Below are 18601 nucleotides of genomic sequence, written 5' to 3'. Positions count from 1 at the left end.
CTCCGGAAAGTCGAGGCATTCGAAAAAGAAGTCGAAGAGGCATCATCGCTCTTCCGACTCCCCCAATGTACGGGCGACACCGCCCATGCGGCTCCGCCGGAGCCGGCAGCGCCGCGTCCAGCTCCACACCCGCCGGAGGAGATAAGTGATTTCCTCGTGGCCATGAGGACTCACTTCCCTCCGTTGGACCTTGTTGAGGCGCCTTCGGGCCCCGCGGGTCCGACGACTAGGAGCTCTTGCGGGCCGGCGGCTTCGGCCCCAGCACTGTTGGGTGCTTCGGCCCCGGCGCCATCGTCGACTCTGGTCCCGACGTCGCAGGGCCCCGGCCTGGATCCGGGTCGTCGCCAGTCAACCTCACGACTCCTCCTCTTGCGCCGACCCCGAGGGTGTTGATCCCGGCGTCTCCTTCGGACGACGCCGTCCCCGGTTTCAGCCTCGGTCCGGATGCGACGCCGTCTCCGACGCCGATGGGTGAGCACTTCACCTACGACCCAGCTCTATCATTTTTGCCTGGTTTCCAGGAGATGGATGACGAGGAAGACTGGGAGTAGTAGTGCCCGTTGAGCCAGGACTGGGCAGATGAGCTGGGGGAGACCAGTGGTCCAGACACTTCGCCTGACACTGGATTCATCTCTCCTCCTTCCGTGGCTTTGGAGGAGGGGGCTACTTACAGCATGGCGTTGAACAGGGCGGCCAAGGCCTTGGATCTTGAGCTCCCTGTCGCAGCCGTGAGGACTAACCTCCTCACTGAGGTGCTCAAACCGCAGGCAAGCTCCTCGGAGCCTCTACTGCCGTTTAACGAAGCCCCCACCGACGTTCTAATGGGTACCTGGTCCAAGCCCTCTACAGGCCTCCCTGTGGATCGGAACGTGGCCCGACGCCACCGCCCAGCTCCGGGCGACCCCTGCTTTCTGTCCGTTCACCCAACCCCCCAGAGCCTGGTATTTCAGGCCTCTACGTCCCAGACCGCATTCCCGACCACTCCTCCGGATAGGGAATCCAAAAGGTATGATCAGTTTGGGAAGAAACTGTTCTCCTCTCTGAGTTTGGGGCTGCGGTCTGTCAACACCGCCTGCCTTTTGGGCCGTCACACCCACTCTCTGTGGGATACGGTTGCGGAGGTGCTGCCACAGTGCCCGGAGGAGGCCCGGACACGTCTCGCCCAAGCCTTGGCGGAGGGGCGGGATGCAGCACGATACCCGATCCGATGTGGACTTAACACCACGGACTCGCTGGGTAGGGCGATTGCCACGACAGTGGCGGTTCGCCGCCACGCCTGGCTTAGGTCTGCCAACTTTTCGGGGGATGTCCAGGCCACGCTCATGGACATGCCCTTCGATGACCGTCGCCTTTTTGGCGACAAAGCGCATAGTGCTCTAGAGCGTTTTAAGGACTCCAGGGTTACGGCTAAGTCATTGGGCCTAGGCCAACGGCAGCAAACTTAGTTTTCGCCCCTTTCGTGGCCAAGGAAGGGGCGCCCCCACACGTCCAGCCAGCCACAGGCCGCAGAACCAGTCTCAACGTGGACATGGTTACTGCCGTGGCGGTACCGGGGGACACCGGCAGGGTCAGTCCACATCTGCCCCTGCAGCATCTGCCTCTAAGCCTTCCTAGTCCAACATTTCAGGCCCATTCGATGCCAGTGGGGGGCAGGGTTCGCCATCACCTCCCCCACTGGCATACCATCACGTCGGACAGGTGGATGCTGCAAATCGTCCGAAGGGGCTACTCCCTCCCCTTCGAGGTTGCCCCTCCAGCCATGCCACCGCAGTACCACACATGTCGGGGGCCACCTGCAACTTCTGCAGGAGGAAGTTACGGCCCTCTTGGCCAAGGGGGCCATTGAGCGTGTACCTGGGCCAGAAGTAGGACGTAGTTGCTATTCCCACTACTTTCTGGTACCCAAGAAGGGCAAAGGAGGCCTACGCCCTATCTTGGACCTACGGATCGTCAACGGCTTCCTCCGGAAGGAAAAGTTCAAGATGCTGACTTTGGCTCAGGTCCTAGCTGCCCTGGACCCAGGTCACTGGATGGTAGCGTTGGACTTGCTGGACGCGTATTTCCACATCCCCGTCCTGCTGGCCCACCGGCTCTACCTGCGGTTCACGGTAGGCCACCAGCAATTTCAGTTTACCGTACTCCCCTTGGGCCTTAGCAGTGCCCCTCGGGTGTTCACGAAAGTGATGGCGGTGGTAGCAGCTAATCTGCGCCGATCAGGGGTTTTCAGTCTTCCCCTATCTCGACGATTGGTTTTGAAGGCGGGCTCGCCCCAAACAGTCGCCTCCCACCTCCAGACTACGGCCGAACTCCTGCACTCCCTGGGGTTCTCCATCTATGTGCCGAAGTCACACCTGTGCCCCTCTCAGAAGCTCCTTTTCATCGGAGCGGTTCTGGACTCGGCGCAGTTTCGGGTTTATCCCCCCCGAACAGCGGGTTTGGGATATACAGGCTCTGATTCCGATCTTTCAGCCTTTATCCCGAGTTTCGGTCAGATTGACGCTGCGGCTCCTGGGGCTGATGGCACCTGCATCCTTCTGGTGCATCACGCCGGGTGGCGGATGCGGGCTCTGCAGTGGGACCTGAAGTGTCATTGGGCACAGCATCAGGGCAACCTGTCTGACCACGTCCGGATCTCGGAGGGCACTACGAATCAGTTGTGGTGGTGCATCCAACCACGATTGAGTCAGCGGAAGATCCCTCTCCCTACCCCAACCGGAGCACGTAGTGGTGACAGATGCGTCCCTCCTGGGATGGATGGGCCACATGGGAGAGGGGGAGATCTGAGGCCTCTGGTCTCCGGCGGAGTGCCGGCTCCATATCAACCTTCTGGAGCTGCGGGCGATCCGACTTGCACTGAAGGCATTCCTTCCCTCAGTCCGGGGAAGTGTAGTGCAGGTGTTCACAGACAACACCACCGCCATGTGATACTGCAACAAACCGGGCGGGGTGGGGTCATGGACCCTTTGTCAGGAGGCTCTGCGCCTCTAGCAATGGCTGGAACACCAGGGCGTCACCCTGGTGGTTCAACACCTGGCAGGTTTCCTGAACGCCAGGGCGGACGAACTCAGCCGCCGGTGCATGATGGATCACGAATGGCGTCTGAACTCGGGTGTGGCGCAAGGTCTCTTTCAGCAGTGGGGAGAGCCTTGGTTAGATCTATTCGCCACCGAAGAGAACGCGCAATGTCATCAGTTCTGCGCATTGGAATTTCTAAGGCGGCACTCGCTCGGCGACGCTTTTTGGCGCGAGTGGAGCTGCGGACTGTTGTACTCCTTTCCGCCTATACCACTTCTGCCTAGAGTGCTGAAGAAGATCAGGCGAGACCGGGCCCAAGTCATCCTTGTGGCTCTGGACTGGGCACGAAGATACTGGTATCCCGAGCTACTCAGCATGTCAGTCGATCCCCCAATGCGTCTGCCTCTTCAGGAGGACCTTCTGTTGCAGCAGCAGGGGACGCTTCTCCACCCGAACCTGTTCCGTCTCCACCTACATGCGTGGAGATTGAGCGGCGGCAGTTGAGGCCATTTGACTTTCCTCCTGAAGTCTGTGATGTGATTCTGGCAGCCAGGCGTCCCTCCACAAAAACGGTATACGCCTGCAGGTGGAACAAATTTGTGGCATGGTGCACAGCAAAGGCTGTGGATCCACTCTCTGCCCCCCTTTCAGAGGTTCTCCTCTTCCTTCTTTCTCTTGTCCAGCAGGGCTCTGTTCTGGGCACTATCAAAGGCTACCTCTCGGCCATTTCAGCCTTCGTAAGGCTTCCTGATCAGCCTTCCCTTTTCAAGTCCCCAGTTGTAAATAGATTCTTGAAAGGCATCACACACGTTTCCTCCTGTTCCCTTAGTGATGCCTCAGTGGGACTTGAATCTTGTACTAAAGTATCTGATGTGCGCTCCCTTTGAGCCACTTCATAACTGTCCTCTTCGTCTTCTGACTCTTAAAACTGCATTCCTGGTTGCCATCACCTCTGCCAGGAGAGTGGGTGAGCTCCAGGCCCTTTCTTCTAAACCTCCTTTCCTCTCTGTCCATCCGGACAAGGTTGTTCTGAGGACTCGTCCTTCTTTCCTGCCCAAGGTGGGCACAGCCTTTCACATCGGGCAGTTCATCACCTTGCCTACCTTCTTTCCGCCTCTGCATCCCTCGACTGAGGAAGAGAGGCTTCACCGTCTGGACCCAAAACGTGCGCTCTCCTTCTATCTAAATCGCACACGCCAGTTCCGGGTGGACGACCAGCTGTTTGTTGGTTACGTGGGCGCTAAGAAGGGATGGGCGGTGCACAAGCGGACCATCTCTTGGTGGGTCGTCTTGTGCATCAAGGTTTGCTACTCCTTGGCAAAAAAGGAGCCTCCTGTTGAGCTGCGTGCCCATTCCACTCGGGCCACGGCGGCTACTACTGCCCTGGGTCAGGGAGTCCCCTTGCTGGACAACTGTCAGGCAGCTACGTGGGCCGTTTGCTAGGCATTACTGCCTGGACAACCAAGTCCGGAGGGATGGCTTATTTGGCCGTTCCGTCCTCCAGGACTTTCTGGTGTGAATATTGGTTCGCAGACCCACCACCGGGTTTGGTATTGCTGGGGTACCTTTTCTAAGGTAAGGAATCTAACACTAACGTGTTTCTTTTCAGATGCACAAGTCACTTACCTTCGGTAACAATATATCTGTAAAAAACATTAGTTAGTGTTATATTCCTTACCGCCCCACCCATCCTCACCGATATCTAGGGTTAAGGACATCCCTTTCAGGGCCCTAGTTTCATGGCACCAGTATCGGTTTCTATCATGGCTCTGCGGTCCTGGCGCGGAAAGCTATGTACAGAACTGACGTCAGCGCTTGAGGGCGGCATCTAAGTACTCCGACAACGTCATCCCGGCAATCACGACACAGACGACGGACGCGGAGCCGCAGACGTCGCCTACCGACGCGCAAGGGTACTGCTGACGGAAACTTTCCGGATCCAGTCTGTCGCCTGGGGATATTCTAAGGTAAGGAATCTAACACTAAATGTTTTTTACAGATATATCGTTACCGAAGGTTAGTAACTTGTGCCTCAACACCAAAGATTTAAAGTTTTTTTTCCCTGCAGATCAGGATAATAGCACCCTCTATTGGACTCTAGGCAACTAAACACATATCTAAAGAAACAAAGATTTCAATTGTTAGTTTGTAGCAGATCCTTTCATTCATTTGGAGCGGTGACTTTCTAGCAACAATAAACTTTAAAGACGAATGCTGTAACACTCCCATTTATTGTAGCCACAGAAAATCCTGTGTTTCAGCATGGCTGGCATACAGTACAATTTCAAGACTCCCCTTACTTAGCAGCCAGACTCCTCAAGATCTAGAATTTGGAACTTCAGACATTCCGTAGGATTGTCGTAAAATATTACAAGAGGCAGGCGCACCATCGAAGCTTGATTCATACTGCACAAAATGGAAATGATTTGTTCAGTGGTCTCAGGCTAAAGAACAAGACCCTTTAAAAATGTCTCCACTTAATTTTTTTACATCTGGCATTCTGGTATAGAAGTCTATAAGTTTCCAATGTTGCTCTGTGCAGATGCATGCTTTAGAACATTGTGTATGAGGGTTACTGGTCTGATCACAGGGAAGTAATCAAGTATGTTAATCTATCAAAATTATCAGTGCTGAAGAATTGCAGTTACTGGTAGGTAAGCAACTGCAGTTACTTGTAGGTAACTAATTTGTTTTGATCAATAGCTGAGCTTCCTGCTTTAGATGTAATTTTGCTTTGTGAAATTGTGACCACACCAGTTCATTAGCATTGTATTTGTTTGGCAGGTAAAAAAAAATTTCCTCACAACTATCCACTTCAGCACTTAACCACCACCAGACAGATTAAATCCTTTTTCTCTGGAATTTAGTATGTTATTTCTTTTGATACCTCCAGATTCTGACAATCTTCCTGTTTTCTTTTGCACAGGCTCGAGCAAATGGCTTGCAGTCCTGTGTGATAGTTATTCGAATTCTCAGAGACCTCTGCCAGCGTGTTCCAACGTGGTCTGCACTTCCAGACTGGGTAAGAAAGGTTATATTTCATAAAGGAAGGCGTTTCAATGTCCAAAATATATGTGTTTAATGACCAGTAAGTTTTATTTGTCTTGAAAAGCATGTGGAAGGTAAATTAATCGATGGTGTATTATGTGGGTTTGCCATCATGGGCCTCTCATAAACATTTCTGACGGACACTTATCACCTTTTGAATATTTCTCCAGGCGTTAGACTGAATCCAGAAACGTTTCAGCAGTACTACTGCACACCAGTAAGTGGCATTGTGTGGCTCCACGCTGAAGCTGTGAGGCGTCAAGCCTCATGTAGGCGCCACTCATGTGCTAACATCACATTCTTCTTTTTTGTGCCATTAAATAGTGTATCCAGAGCTACTCCTTTGTCTCTGATGAGACTCAAATTCCCACAAAAAAATTACTTTAATTCCAGTGTGCAAGGGAAGAATGTTACCCTCCCAAAACTACAGGGTTCAGAGCCTGTAAGGACGGACATAAACAGATGTCTGTAACAAAGTCTCATGAGGTATGCCTTTGGTGCTTAGGGTCGGAACTCAATTCCAGTGCATGGACCTAGATGAATCTGAAGGCTATACAGGACTATGAGGTGAAGCTTTACGTATCCAAACACCAAAAGCCTCCACATTCACCATGATTGGACAAGGCAGAAAGGAAGGTCCATATCCCTTGGCAGATCATCGCGCTGTATGTAATCATTTAAGTCAAAAAAGATGTTTAGTGGTCCAAGCGGGACTTATTCCCTTCCCGCCACTCTCAACCTCCTGAGAAGACACGAGGGCGTCACCATGCCTCTCGGTCTAGATCCAGACCTCGAACAGCTTTGGAGCGATTGAGTAGTCTCAGCCCAATTCAATCCTAATTTCCATGTCCATCTGCGAAACCTTTGTAGATTGAAGCTTTCCGTGTGGCCTTACTGCCCCTTTTTTTGCATCTTGCCAGCTCCTTCTGGCATACTTCCATGCTCCAAGGGACTGCGAAAACCTCCAACTGGACTTCCGCCAGCAGGTTTGCCCGCTGCACCAGCTGAACCCTCCAAACCAGCTCGGGCATTGGTTCCAGTTCCCACTTCTGTTCCAATGCCATGACCTGCACCAGCCTCTTGCTCACTAACGTCGGAGGAGGAGGCAAGCCTAGGTTCAAATCCTCCTTCGTGGATATGCTCTTAGTCAGCCCCGTCCTGTTTGCTAGGAAAGATTTGAAAGACCAGCCTTTGAATGATTCAAGGATAGTTGGGCCACAGGATGTTCTTGGGTTTTGTCTGCCCCAGTGAGAACGTTTCATTAACAGTTTTTCCCCCTCCTTGGCTAAGGTAGGAATTACCAATACTGCCAACACCAGCCGAACAAACTTTCCAGCATTTTGTGACCAGGGCTGTGGATCTCACAGACAGTGTGGACAAAAAGGGCAACAAGCAGCTCGGCACCCCGCCCCTCCAGCTGCTGCAGTGTCCAGGCATACAGCACCCTCTCGAAGGCATGATCCAGCATTTTCTCCCAAGGTATCTGGCAATGAGTCCGGACCAGTGGATCTGCAAATTCTCCAATGGGTCTACAACCTTGCATTCCTTTTCAATCCACTGTACCTTTCACCACCCTCAGGACATCTGACGGTGGACCATCTGTGCTTTTTGCAACAGGAAGTGCAGACCCTTTTGCCCCAACATGCCATATAGACGATTCCAACTTTAGAAGTAAAAGATGGTTGCTACTCCCACTTCTTCCTGGTGCCAAAGAAGGGAGGAGGCCTTCGCCCTATCTTAGATGTCACCCTCTCGATACCTCTCTGCGAAAGAGAAAATTGAAGATGCTGTTCCTGTCTCAGGTCGTGTGTGCCTTCGTTCTTTGAGACTGAATGGTAGCATAACCCGTATATCTGATAGAGACATCTAGCTGTAGATTCCTTACTTTAGACTCCTCCCCAGACGCAAGACTGGATCTGGAACTTTTTTCACAGTCGTCTGCGCACCAGCAGAGGGCGTCGCACAACTCCGTACCTACGTCCTCACCGGATGTGACATCAACGGAGTCCTCATAACACCTGCGCCGACATCAGTTCCTTCTTTTTCACTCTTGCTACGCTGATCCAGAGAGGTTAGCGGAAATTCTTTCAGGCCCATCTCGACGTCTTGTTAGGAGAACAGTGTGCTTTTTTCAAGCGATGTCATCTGGGTTTAAACGCTGCAGATCTTGTGATAGACAAATGTCAATCACATCTCCGCATACTGCCTGTTTGTGGTGCCTTGGGGAACATCACAACTCAGAGGACTGCGGTTCTTGCCAGCGGCTTCGACTAAAGGAATTGAAAGAGTGCCGTATGAAAATCCTGGCGGCATGCTTTTCTGAAAAATCATGGTGTCGTCATTCTTAACCGAAGTCTTGAGACCCGTCCAGTAGTTGTTCGGGTAATTAGCCGCCTCCGTCGACGTCAAGGGAGGCTCAGAGAACCCATCTGTCAAAACGTATGTCTGACACAGTATACCAGCTGACGGTTGAGGAGTGTTTACATGAGTCTACACTGTGCCTCCCAAAATATCCTGGAGCTGGGGTGACTCTGGCCAAATGCAGGAATATTCTTTTTTTTCTGCAAAAGGGTTTTGAGCATCAGTCTATCTCTGGTGCGCCCTCTGGCCCCAGGGAGGTAGGAAGTACCCTGGCTGGACCCTCACAGGCGGGCTCGTCTTCGGTGACAGTTGGTCCTCTGACTATCAGATTCGAGATGGCACGGGTGCACAGCCCTTCAGGGTTCACACCATTGGCGCCCATGCAGCCCTTGAAGTAGGTTGCGCCAGTCAGAGTCAACCCTGGGGCTTCGAAGTGTACTCAGCCAGTGACGTTGGCGCCGCAATGGACACCGAGCCCATTCCTGTTTCCAACGTCAAGACGATGCCCCAAAGGCATTTGTCGGCACCAGGTATGGCTCTGACAGTTCCATTTTCTTTGGAGGACTCTCCATCTGGTGTTATTCGGCTCCGGTCTGTTTTTCCTGCGGGAGTACACAGTTTGGTGACTGAAGAAGAGAACATGGAAGGTCAAAACCCTTTGCATGCTGTCCAACCTCTGGTGGAGGAAAATTGGTTGACTGAACTGGGGGAGATTAGTGGATTAGAGACCTCCCCAGTTTCAGATTTACTTTCTCCACCTGGTATGGTAATGGAGGAAAGTTAATCCTTGACTGAAATATTGAAGAGGGCAGCTGTGGTGTTGGAATGCCAATATCCCTCAGTGGATTTGTCAATGGATCCCTTGCTGAATATTCTTTTGTCAAGGCGAGACGGCAGTGAAGCCTGTGCTCCCTTTTGATGAGTCCATGATTGAGCTGCTTTTAGGAGCTTGGGCAAAACCTGTGACGGGAGCTCTTGTTGACCGGGCTGTGAGCCATAGGCATCGTTCTGCACCTGCGGAACCTCTTTGTCATCTGAGACATCCCACTACAAAAGAGCTTATAGTTCAAGCTTCTGCAGCTTCTTCAAACCCTAATGCCCTTCCTTTGGTTTCATCAGGTAAAGAATCCAGATGGTTAGAAGGTTGTGGGAGGGATATATTTTCTTCGGTAAGCTCAGCTTTGAGGTCTCTAAACACTACATGTTTTATGGGCACGTTTTCTCATGCTTTATGGGACTCTGTGGCACAGAGGCCGCCTTCTCTGTCAGAGGAAGCCAGAAACTAGTTATTACACATGGTGCAAGGTGGCCGGGAGGCAGCAAGATTTACCATCAAGTGTAGCATGGACACCTCTGATTCTGTGGGTAGAGCTATGGCTCAGTCGGTTGCTCTGCACAGGCATGCATGGTTGCGTCAGTCTGGGTTTTCAGCGTGTGCAGGAGAGTCTCAAAGATATGCCGTTTGATGGTGTTCACTTACTTGGTGAACAGGCTGATTCAGCCTTAAGGCAGTTCAAAGCTGGCCGATCTGCTAGGTTCACCTGAGTTATTTTTGTGAGCTTGTGTAGAGATGTATCTACATGACTGAATTATGATATATTTCATAATACAAAGATTTTGCGATACCTGGTGTTTTTGAATCCCAGACATTTGGGATGACAGACGTGTTCCATGATAAGTAGTTTTCTTGCTTATTCTGCGTGCTGCAGAACTACTGGACTCTCGAAGACAGTTTTCAGTGTTTAATTTGTGCAATGTTGTTTGTCTGTGCCCTGTTATTCAGAGCTCACAGTTTGATTTACTCTGGAAAAGAGTTTAGACTCAAGAGTGATATCATTTTGGTATATACTGTGGAGTATTGGTTGTATGCTGTCAAATGCATTTAAAATATGCATTTATATAAATGGATCAGGAGGAGTTTGCTCAGCAAATGCGTTATTTGTCTTGCGCTTAAGTGGACTGATTTCTACTCTATGTGTAGGATTAGTTCCCTGTGCTACTATTGGATTTGTACCCCATTGAAGCTTTGTGGCATATAATTTGCCGTTTAATGAGAGGCTTAGGTGCAGAGACCCCTTAAAAGGTGTGCCTATTATGTTTTCGGAGGGTATGGCACTAGGGTGTCTATCCAAATTTCTTCTGACATTTTTACAGATGGTATCTGATAGCCTACATTATTTTTAATGTGGCTTTGGCTTTTCTCTGGTACTTGCCTTCTGTTTACATGATAGCTGAAGGTCTCTACGTCTGCTGGATGCAGAACATTATTAGCCAAATGCTTGTCTTGTGTAACTTTATGACTTGCCTGGAATGATATCATGATATTACAGATCTCCAGGCAAATATAGTATCTTAAGTGATTCTATTCCTTCTATTGGCATAGGTTATTTTATATTTCACACCTTTTTCAGGGTTGTCGTAACGCTGTGCTTTATTGCTAACCATAGTTTCTTTGTTCTTGAAGAACATTTCTCTCTTATGCTGTACCATTTTTTCTCTTCGAAGATTTATATAGATTGATCCTTGAGGAGGATAGGCATAGGCCTTGAGGTTTCTACCCTTTGTAGAACACTTATTTTTGACTTCAGAATCTTTGCTCTCTTAAGGGCCAATTCCTTTTAATATGTAACTGTTTATAGTTTATGATAGGCAACTATTTTCCTTATTTCCTGCCGTTAGGGGCTGTACATTGGGTCATAAATTGTAAAGTGTGGTTCCTAGAGGGTTAGACAAATTAATGTACAACACTCTCAGTGGTCGGTTTCTTTTATTTTACAATCCCTTTTTAAAGTTTTAGATTTCGGTCTTTTACCAGACTGCTTTTGTGTCAACAGGGGGATAAAGGTTGCCTTTGACTTCGTGTTTATATAAATGTTTGTTTTCTCCGTGGGGGTAGGATTTCTCTGTGTAGTAGTCTTATTGCCATGAGTAGTACCTTTCTCATGATTTTATTGTCTTATAATTTTTGTTGCTGTGAGGTGAGAGCTTTTAAAGCTGTTTGGTTTTACTGACATGGTTAGATTCGTCCCAAGGTTTCAAAGTTTTGTGACTTTATTTGCCTAGGACTCCTTCTAGGGGACTTCATATGGTTAGGTGTGTTTCTGCTCACCTACATTATCATAAATTTCTGGTCTGTTCTCTTTTTCTGGACAGTCTTAGTAAGAGACTTTCGTTGTTACAGTTTGCAGACCCTCCTCCGGGGATGGTATGGCATTGCCATTTGATTCTAAAGTAAGGAATCTGCTGCTAGAGGTCTCTATCAGATGAACAAGTTACTTACCTTCAGTAACGCATTATCTGGTCGAGACAGGATCTAGCCGCAGATTCCTCAACAACCCTCCCATCCTCCCCGCTCTGTGAACTGAGGCCTTTTGGGTCTTAATTGTTTTTTTCTTCATCTTTTGTAAAAGTAAAAAACAAAAAAAAACAGAAGAAAAGGCGAATCCACGTAGGAATTCTCTTTACTCTTAACAATTTTATTGAGATATTCATATACTGAATTTTTGGTTGGGAATTCAATATTTATTTGATATGAGTATCTTTGGTTTAAGCACACTGTTCAATAGGCAGTTTTAGTCTGTGGCTCTGCGTTTTGAGTCCGGAAAGTAGTCATGGAAGAAACTGACATCAGCGTGGGGGTTATATGGACTCTGTTGACGTCACATCTGGTGCACGATATCGCGTGACGTCCTCTGCCGCGTGCGGACGTACTGTGGAAACATTTCCAAATCCAGTCCCTTCAGCACTGCATCTCAAAAAGCTCAAGAACAAGAGAAATGCCTACTTTAGGAAAATAAAGCGCACAAAGTCGGACTTCTTCAGCCGCCAGTTGGACCAAGCGAAGAACAGGCCAAGAAAACTGTTCGAGTTAATCAAGACCCAAACAAAGGCACAACCCACACAAGCTAATAGCACAACAAACGACACTCCACACTGTGAAGCCTTCTCTGCTTTCTTTAAACATAAGACTGACAACATAAGAAATGACCTCATAATGGATGTTAATCGATACTCCAACTACACCAGAATGGCTGACACTCAACCTAAAAACAAGGCATCTTGGCAGTACTTCGATACCTACTCGGAAGAAGCTATACACAAACTGCTCTGCACTTTGAAGCCCTCTAATCACCTCACAGACCCTCTACCCGCTAATGCGGTAAAAGACTTTATCCCCTTGCTCCTCCCTCTCTGGACCAAGATCATTAACAGCTCGTTGCGACAAGGACACATTCCAGACTCCCTTAAGGTGGGGCAAGTCACGCCTATACTCAAAAAACCTACAGCTGATCCGTCTGACCTAAACAATTATCGACCCATCACCAATATCCCCACCCTGGCCAAACTGTTGGAGAAATGTGTCCAACTCCAACTAACAAAACACATTGATAAATTTGACCTCCTCAACCCTCATCAATCAGGTTTCAGAGCGAAACATAGCACGGAAACAGCTATGACACACATAATTGATGACGCCCTCCAAATTCTGGATCGTAATGAGTCCTGCCTCCTCATCCTTCTTGATCTCTCGTCAGCATTTGACACGGTCAAACATGAGAACTTGTTGGAGCTGCTAAGTACTAGAATGGGGCTATCGGGAACTGTTCTCAAATGGTTCTCGTCTTTCCTTCACAACCGGTCTCAGAGGTTCAAGATCGACAATGTACTATCTACACCGGTGCCTGCAGATCTTGGGGTTCCACAAGGATCCACCCTCTCTCCTACACTGTTCAACCTCGTTATGGAACCCCTCGCCACCTTGCTTCAAGCATCCAATGTTCAATTCCATATGTACGCTGATGACACGCAACTCTACCTAAAGTTACAGTCCCCGGAAGATATCAAACAGCTGAATTCCACGCTTATTAACACCCAATCCTGGCTGGCCGATAATCACCTCAAACTAAATGCTCTAAAAACTGAGTTCCTACTCATCTCACCTCCGGCTAAAATCTCCACCACCCAAACCTGGCTCAACAATCTAACAGCACTCAATGTCCAACCTACCATCGTGGACTCGGCGAAATCCCTAGGCATCACACTCGACGCCAAGCTCGACATGCAGCAGCACGTCAGCAAAGCCACAAAAGCAGCTAATTTCCAAATTAACACGCTGAGGAAAATTAAACCCTTCCTCCCTGCCAAAGACTTCCAAACTGCTGTACAAGCTCTAGTCATCCCTCGAATAGACTACGGAATTGCGACCCTCAGCGGTCTCCCGCTATCCACAACAGCACCCTTAAGAGCCTCCCTGAACGCTGCCGCGAGACTCATTACTGGCTCAAGAAAGCACTCGCACATATCCCCAGATCTAAAGTCTCTAAAATGGCTGCCTTTTGAAGCCAGAATACAGCTAAAAATTGCAACTATGACACACGCGGCCGTGCACCACAAGGCACCCTACTACCTCGCTCAAAAGCTGTCTATATCAGGTGGGTCGAGATCCAATAGGAGTACTAAAAATCTACTCCTGAAACCCCGTAGATTTCGGAAAGCGAAAACTTACAAACGCTCCTTCTCAGGAATGGCACCCAGGATCTGGAATGCGCTCCCTCCTGAAACACGGCTAATCACCTCCACTGCACTCTTCAAGAAAGAGGTGAAAACAATGCTTCTGGCCAATATTTCCTGACCGCTACAGATGTTGTGTCAGAGACTCTGCATTGCTTGTATCGCTGCTCTGCCTATCCTCGACTTGTTGGGGGCACTATTACGCTACTCTATTACTACCGACCAAGATATGATACACGTTAGTTTACTGATCCACCTGTACGTCATGGTAGTCGGATCAATGACCTGTGCTGCTATATACTACTCCCGTACCTGACCATATATGGAGTGGTTTTATGTTGGTTTTTTTTTTTTTCTTTCATCCATGTTATTACCATGTTACTTACCATGTTATTACCATGTTACCATGTTACCTACCTGATCATATATGGATTGGTGTTATGTCTGTTTTTATAATCCATGTTATTACCTTGTCACTGATTACTATATTGTTCCCATTATCTCTGTTTACTCTGTTGCCCCTTCCCTGTCTTTGTGAAGCGCTCTGATATCTGTAAGGATCTTGTTCGCGCTATATAAAACTTTGAATAAATAAATAAATAAATAATCTTGCGCCTGGGGAGGATTCTAAAGTAAGGAATCTGCGGCTAGATCCTGTCACTACCAGATAATGCATTACCAAAAGGAAGTAACTTTTTCTTCCATATCCATTATTTGCTTGCCCACAGGCGCTATCTGCAGTTCACAGTTGGGCAGGAGCATTTTTAGTTCACAGTGCCCCTTGGGTATTCACAAAAGTGGGCCACATCTTCGAAGGTCAGGGGTTCCAGTCTTCACCTATTTCGACGACTGGCTGTTGAAGGCGGTCTCTATCCAGGTAGTCATCACCTACCTCCAGACAACGAACCTTCTTACTTCCTGTGGTTCACTATCAACATGCTGAAGTCACACCTGACTCAGCAGATGCTTCCATTCATCAGTTATTTTGAACGTTTCATGTCTTCCCCACAGAGAAGAGAGTCCAGGACATACAGGCAATAATCCAGATGTTTCAGCCCCTGTCATGGATCTGTGAGGACGACTGGGAGGCTACTGGGTCATCCTCAAGATCAAATAGAAGTATGTCAGAAGGGAATGCAGGCTCTGCCATGGGATCTAAAGTCTCACTGGTCACATCGCCTGGGAATCCGCCTGATCTTGTCTAGATCTTGGAGGAGACTGTAAAAACCTGCAGTGATGGCTTGTGGACCACAATTGGGTCACTGGCCTACTCCTCTCCTTACCCCATTCAGACTTCACAGTGGTGACAGATGCATCACTTCTGGGTGGGGGTGGTCATCTGGGAGAGGTGGATATAAGACATCCTTGGTCTTTGGCGGAGGCCTGGCTCCACATCAGTCTGTTGAATTTGTAGACAATTCCCTTGGCTTAGGAAGCCTTCTTGCCAGGCTGGTGGGTCTGATGCTTTCGGATAGTACCACTGCTATGTGGTACTGCAACAAGCAGGGCGGATGGGTTCTTGGGCCCTGTGCCAACAGACTCTATGCCTCTGGAAGTGACTGATCCGCAAGGGAACTTTCCTGATGGTGCACGAACTGGTGGAATTTTTAAACACCTGGGCAGACAAACTCTGCCACCCGCAGCTAGCAGCTCACAAGCGGCACTTACATACAGAAGTGGCGCACAGCGTCTTCCAAATGGGTTTGATCTTTTCGCCATCACCAAGAACGAGCAATGCCAGCAGTTTTGGCACCAATGTTTCTAAGACTGCTCTTTCCCTCTCTCTGAGACATGCTTCTTTGAGAGTAGAGCTCAAGACCCCTGAATGCTTCCGCCACTACCTCTCCTGAGTTCTGAAGATCTGTAACCGCTTTGACACAATATTACACCATTTGCATCTGTTCTTGGCATGTAGAGCTGTAGATTCGTATACTCCCACCCGCCTCCCCGGATACCTCTATCCTTTCCAGTACTATCTTACTTAGATACATTACACAAATGGACATCTTTTCTAATTCTTAGTAACTCTATCATAACCCTCCATGGCAAAAACAATCTGGAGATGGATTCGATGCCCATGTGCACTATTGTCCTAAGAAGGAGACACCTACCTCAGGACTACAAAGATTTCTTCCAAGACATAAACTAAGTGCAAACATCCGAGCCCAACACCAGATGGCGATCTATGCATAAGTATACAACTCTACAGCTCTACATACCAAGAACAAATGCATACTGGTAAGTAGAATTTTCCTTGTCTGCTTTGCGTGGGTTGCCAGACAAACCCTCTTTATTTAAGTCACCCATTGTAGATAGATTCTGTAGGAAAGTAGGATCTGCTTTTATGGTTACCCCCACTTTTTGCTGGTGTCAGTATGTTTTACAGACTAGTCTGACTAGGATCCTGCTAATCAGGACCCCAGTCACTGTGCTTCCTCCCTAAATTTGACATAAGTACTTTTGTACCTCCACAATTGGCTACTGGTGTACCCCTGTAAGTCCCTAGTATATGATACTGAGGTACCCACGGCATAGGTACACCAGGGGTCTCCCATGGGCTGCAGCATGTTTTGTACCACCCATGAGAGACCCCTCAAAATGTGACTACAGGCCTGCCATTGCAGCCTGTGTAAGCTGGTGCTAGCACCACTTACAACAGATATATGTTTCCTTATATCTGAGGTCACTACACTTAAAACCTACAAGTCACCCCTAAAGTAGGACTTTCAATCCTGAAGGCAGGGGGCTAGATTATATGTGTGTGGGTGCCCCTGCATGAGCAGGACACCCCTACAAACCCCGGAGTCGATTCTTTAGGCTTTGTAAATGCAGTCAGCCAATTTGATACATATAGTGGCCATTCGTCATTACGCGATTGTTACCTATATAGTGGCTGTGCCGAACCTGGGAATGTTTGGTATCAAACATGTTGGAATCATACCCCAACAACGTTACCGGTGTTGGAGGTATGATTCCATGCACTAGTGGACTCCTCCAGGAAAACCCCAGCAGTACTCCTGGTAACAGCCTTCCAGGGTCTGCTCACAAGGAAAACAAGGGAACCCTACTCACAAGGAACCAGGGTGCATACTTTATATAGGAAACAGCGGTTCCAGTGGTGCATTCAATGTACAATTATGAATTAGTACCTAGCATAATAGCGATCACACATTTAAGGGATTAAGGAGGGGTGTAAGAGGGAAAAACAGAGCTCAAGACAGCAGAGTTGGATTCATTAAACGTTTCTTTTAGTATTATTGTCAGCGATAGAAAATTAATCAATCAAATAGTTTATACACATAGTATTTGTCAAAAAAGTGCAAGGGTGTCCTAAGTGTAGTGTGAGAACCTAAACAGAAGTGACATAAGTTGAAATTGCAAGGGTGTCCCAAGTGTCTATGATTGAAATAGTCACTTTGACAATTGTATAAATTATTGTTCTCTTGGTTGTTTACCATCCCCATTTTCCTTGTGAATGCCCCTTGTAGAAACCCTGTATAAATTTCAACTTATGTCACTTCTGTTTAGGTTCTCACACTACACTTGGGACACCCTTGCACTTTTTTGACAAATACTATGTGTATAAACTATATGATTGATGAATTTTCTATCGCTGACAATAATACTAAAAGAAACGTTTAATGAATCCAACTCTGCTGTCTTGAGCTCTGTTTTTCCCTCTGACACCCCTCCTTAATCCCTCAAATGTGTGATCGCTATTATGCTAGGTACTAATTCTTAATTGTACATTGAATGCACCACTGGAACCGCTGTTTCCAGGGTCTGCTAACAAGCCAGTACTGCTGCCGGCCACAGACACGATTCTGCCCTCCTGCTGCCGAGTTTGAGCAGGGGAAGGTAGAACAATAGGTGTCCTGACACAGGGAGGTGTCACCACCTCCCAGACAGGATTTAGTTTATTGGGCTGGGGTAGCTTGCCAGCGCCACCAGACTGCTTTGAAGGGCACATTCGGTGCCCTCCTTGCATACTCCAGTTTGAGCCAGTTCAGGGAGTCCTTGGCTCATGCTCTGGTGTGAGACTGGACAAAGGACGTGGGAGTATCCTCCCCTCTGTCCAGCCCCTCCTCTGGGAGGGCGCCATGAGTCGTCCTTACCCCTTTCTTAGGGTATTTTGTATTTGTATTGGTTATTTATAGAGCGCAACTATCGCTCCGGAAGGAGCATCTTGGCGCTAATATATATATATATAACAGGGCTCACCTGTTCGTGGGACATGACTCAAGCCTTAAACCACATCACTCTCGGCCGTCTGGACACTTGGACTTCGCCTGGGACCGAGACTGTATCAAGGAAGACTCCTGGTCTCGCTGTCCTGCAAGACTTCTTCGTTTTCTGTGTCTGTGCTTCTTCTAGGATCTTCAACATACCTGTGGGCATCAAGGACACCCGAAGTAGTCTCCCTTGGAGTGAAGGAGTCACTCTCATGCATCTGCAGGCACCGCAACTAACTGGGCTGCTGCTTCTGATGTCCCACAGACTCTGAAATGCTCAGCAACACAGGCGGTGGTTCTTCAACTTCCTCGAGGCCTGACCTGTCCTCTCAGCAAGTTTAAGGCCAGTATCCCTTGTTGGAACCACTGGAACTGTGCTCCATGTTGACTTGCCGTTGCCAAGGCTTTTTTACTCTGGCCTCCAGAGATCTTCG

General features: G+C 48.5%; 1 protein-coding gene across 1 annotated transcript in view; it reads left to right on the top strand.

The window, feature by feature from the left end:
• Positions 1-18601, top strand: part of ZFR2 (zinc finger RNA binding protein 2) — a 553880-nt gene that overhangs the window by 460609 nt on the left and 74670 nt on the right. Inside the window, exon 16 of the mRNA XM_078669465.1 lies at positions 5942-6037. Coding sequence (XP_078525591.1) covers positions 5942-6037 — 96 coding nt within the window. The remainder of the gene's footprint in view (positions 1-5941; positions 6038-18601) is intronic.

Source organism: Lissotriton helveticus, chromosome 12, assembly GCF_964261635.1.
Source record: "Lissotriton helveticus chromosome 12, aLisHel1.1, whole genome shotgun sequence".
Taxonomy (NCBI): Eukaryota; Metazoa; Chordata; class Amphibia; order Caudata; family Salamandridae; genus Lissotriton; species Lissotriton helveticus.
This window is presented reverse-complemented; position numbering and strand designations above follow the sequence as displayed.